Source organism: Bison bison, unplaced genomic scaffold (assembly GCF_000754665.1).
Source record: "Bison bison bison isolate TAMUID 2011002044 unplaced genomic scaffold, Bison_UMD1.0 scf7180017864377, whole genome shotgun sequence".
Lineage (NCBI taxonomy): Eukaryota > Metazoa > Chordata > Mammalia > Artiodactyla > Bovidae > Bison > Bison bison.
The window spans coordinates 6,442,090-6,444,796 of record NW_011494949.1 but is presented as its reverse complement, the minus strand read 5'-3'; the positions used below and the strand labels follow the sequence as shown (position 1 = coordinate 6,444,796).

Below are 2,707 nucleotides of genomic sequence, written 5' to 3'. Positions count from 1 at the left end.
GGGAGATCCCTTGGAGAAGGGAATGGCAACCCATTCCAGTATTGTTGCCTGGATAATTTCATGGACAGAGGACCCTGGCATCCTACAGTCCATGGGGTCACAATGAGTTGGACATGACTGAACGACTAATACTAACACAGCAACATGGACGGACAGCACTGGCACAGGACACACGTTCTCAGCTGTATTTTCTTGTTAGAATGATTAGCAAGGAATATCGTTCTTTGTCCCTTTTCATGTTTTCACCTTAAGTCTATTCTGGCTGACAGATATTAACATATGCCCATAATTTTGCTTGATATGTTGTCTTATGCCTTGTAAGTTTTTCCAGAAATATTTCTATTGTAAAAGACATGAAATATGTAAGATTAGAGGTTGTAACAAACTGCTTTGAAGTCTTAACAAATTTTAAGATTATATACCGTATTATTTTAGATACTTATTTTTCAAAATGACCAGAACCCTTTGACAGGTAGAGATTTTTTAAATGCCAATCTCTTTAATTAAAAAAACAATATATACCAGAGACTAGGAGAAAAAATTTCCATACCCCTTTTAGACTTTGTTTTCTGTTCTGACAAATACTAAAAGAGAATGGGTTGTTGGGAATTATCTTAGTCCGGTAGTCCATTTGAGCTGCTGTAACAAGATATCATGGGTAGCTTATAAACAACAGAAATCTTTCACAGTTCTGCAAGCCAGAAGTGCAGAGCAGGTGCCAGTGTTGCTGGGTTCTGGTGACGGCCTCAGGGTTGCGGATGCCGACTTCTCACTGTGTCTTCACAGGGCAGGAGGAGCAGGGAGCCCTGTGGGGCGTCTTGAAACAAGGGCACTGATCCCATTCCTAAGAGCTCCACCATCATGACCTTGTCACCCCACAAAGGCCCAGCTCCTAGTACCATCATATCAGAGGTGAGGATTCAAACATATGAATTGGGAGGCAGCGGGGGAAGCTGGGGGACATAAATATTCAGACAATAGCAGGAATTTATGAAATACAAGGGTACTAAGTAGGTATTTTAAGCCCAGGTTACAATCACAGAAATAACAATAAATTATGTGGGAAAATTTAAAAGTACATCAAAAGGGGCAGAAATCAAAAGATGGGAAATGGATCTATAATCTGAATGCAAATTTCTTTAAATTCTGGAACTGTGATACTAAGAAGAAATGACCATGCTAAGTATAAGTAAATCATATGCCAGAGTGGAATTTCAAAATATAGTTTGTATTTCCAGCATCATGAAAAGAATCACTATAAGCATTACCTTAAAATGTTTTTATCAGAAATATAGTTTTGGTAATAAACCATCTGATAAAATTATATATAAACATGTAATCAGATATACTATACATATGTAATTTTAATACACTCATATGAATACTCTCTATGGTGTATTTTGTATAAAATAAAAATTAATTTTAGATTATTAAAAAAACTGGCAACAAGTTCACAAGACCTGACCACCTACCGGGTCAGCTCCCACGCTCACATCCTACGCTGAAAAGCTCTCACACGCACCAACAGAGAAGCCCAGGGAGCCGGTCAACGTCCCTGCAAAACTTCTCCAGGATGTGGAGGTGGCCTGTGAGGTGCTAGTGGAGAAGTCAGAGCCGCCTTTCTGCTCAGGGTGGTTTGGGGAGGGGAGGGGGAGGTATGGAAACCCGAATTGAAAGTTCCCCGTATGGTTAAAATGGTCCCCACGCCCCACCCCACCTCCTCCAAGAAATGTTGAAAAAAAAATTTTTTTTTTAAATTTAAACGCTGAAAATCCCAAGCTTCAAGTCAAGTTTCATGTCAGAACTTTCAGCCAAAAAAACCCTTAATTCTCTTCTTTTACTTTCTAGGTTTATCACCAAATATCCTGAAGATACCGCTTTTCTTCTTTTAAAGTGGCCAATGTTTTCATTGCCTCTAGTTTTTCAACTCCAGTCTCTCTGCTTATTATTTCCACAAGGGCATCGTGGACATCCTTGGCCATATTCTTAGCATCTCTAGAAAAAAATGAGTAACAGCATTCTGTTTAAGAACAGGAACTGTGCACTAAATCCTCCTGCATTCACGAATCTCAGGCCGGGCCTGCGTCACCACACTGAAGCCCCCTCCATCTCTCTGGAAAGTGACCCTGAGGTCTCCAGGCACTGGTCACCACCACACCCCCCAGCCCAAGGCCAGGCCTTTGCCCAGGGACCACCAGCACATGCATTGCTGACCACCCCGTTCACAGCTTTGAGTCCTTCAGCAGGCTCTGAGCTCCAGGGACCAGCCGAAATCTTGACGTGCCTGAGGGCCTCACGCACTGGGCCCTCCTTGGCTCTGCCCTCCCTCCACTCTCAAGGCCTTCCTGGGGCAAGGAGTTCCCCTGAGAGTCTACGCCTGCATGCCTGGCAGGCACACAGGCACACAGTTATCAATAGACACATCACTGAGAACTTGCTGAGGGCTGCCCCTTCTCGGTGCAGTTCCACGGCCCAGCTCTTTCACTGCAGGCCAGGCGAGGCCCCACGCAGCCCCCGCTGCACCGTGAGCACTGCTGCCTGGCTCTCCCACTGGGAGCGGTGGCTGGCACGGAGAGCACCTTGCCCACCTCCCGTCTCCAGACACCTGCACGGGCCAAAGCGCCGGCAGGCACTGTGATATCTGCGGCATGAGTAACTGCCAGACAGGACTCCACTGTGCTGGGAGCGGAACTCGCTCTGCCCCTTC

The 2,707-nt window shown here is 45.0% G+C and overlaps 1 protein-coding gene across 1 annotated transcript in view; it reads right to left on the bottom strand.

Moving 5' to 3' along the window:
- Positions 1 to 426: 426 nt before the first annotated feature.
- MTRR (5-methyltetrahydrofolate-homocysteine methyltransferase reductase) overlaps positions 427 to 2,707 on the bottom strand; it is a 33,089-nt gene continuing 30,808 nt past the window's right edge. The window contains exon 15 of the mRNA XM_010857125.1: positions 427 to 1,995. Within this exon, the coding sequence (XP_010855427.1) occupies positions 1,854 to 1,995 (142 nt within the window). The 3' untranslated portion in view covers positions 427 to 1,853. The remainder of the gene's footprint in view (positions 1,996 to 2,707) is intronic.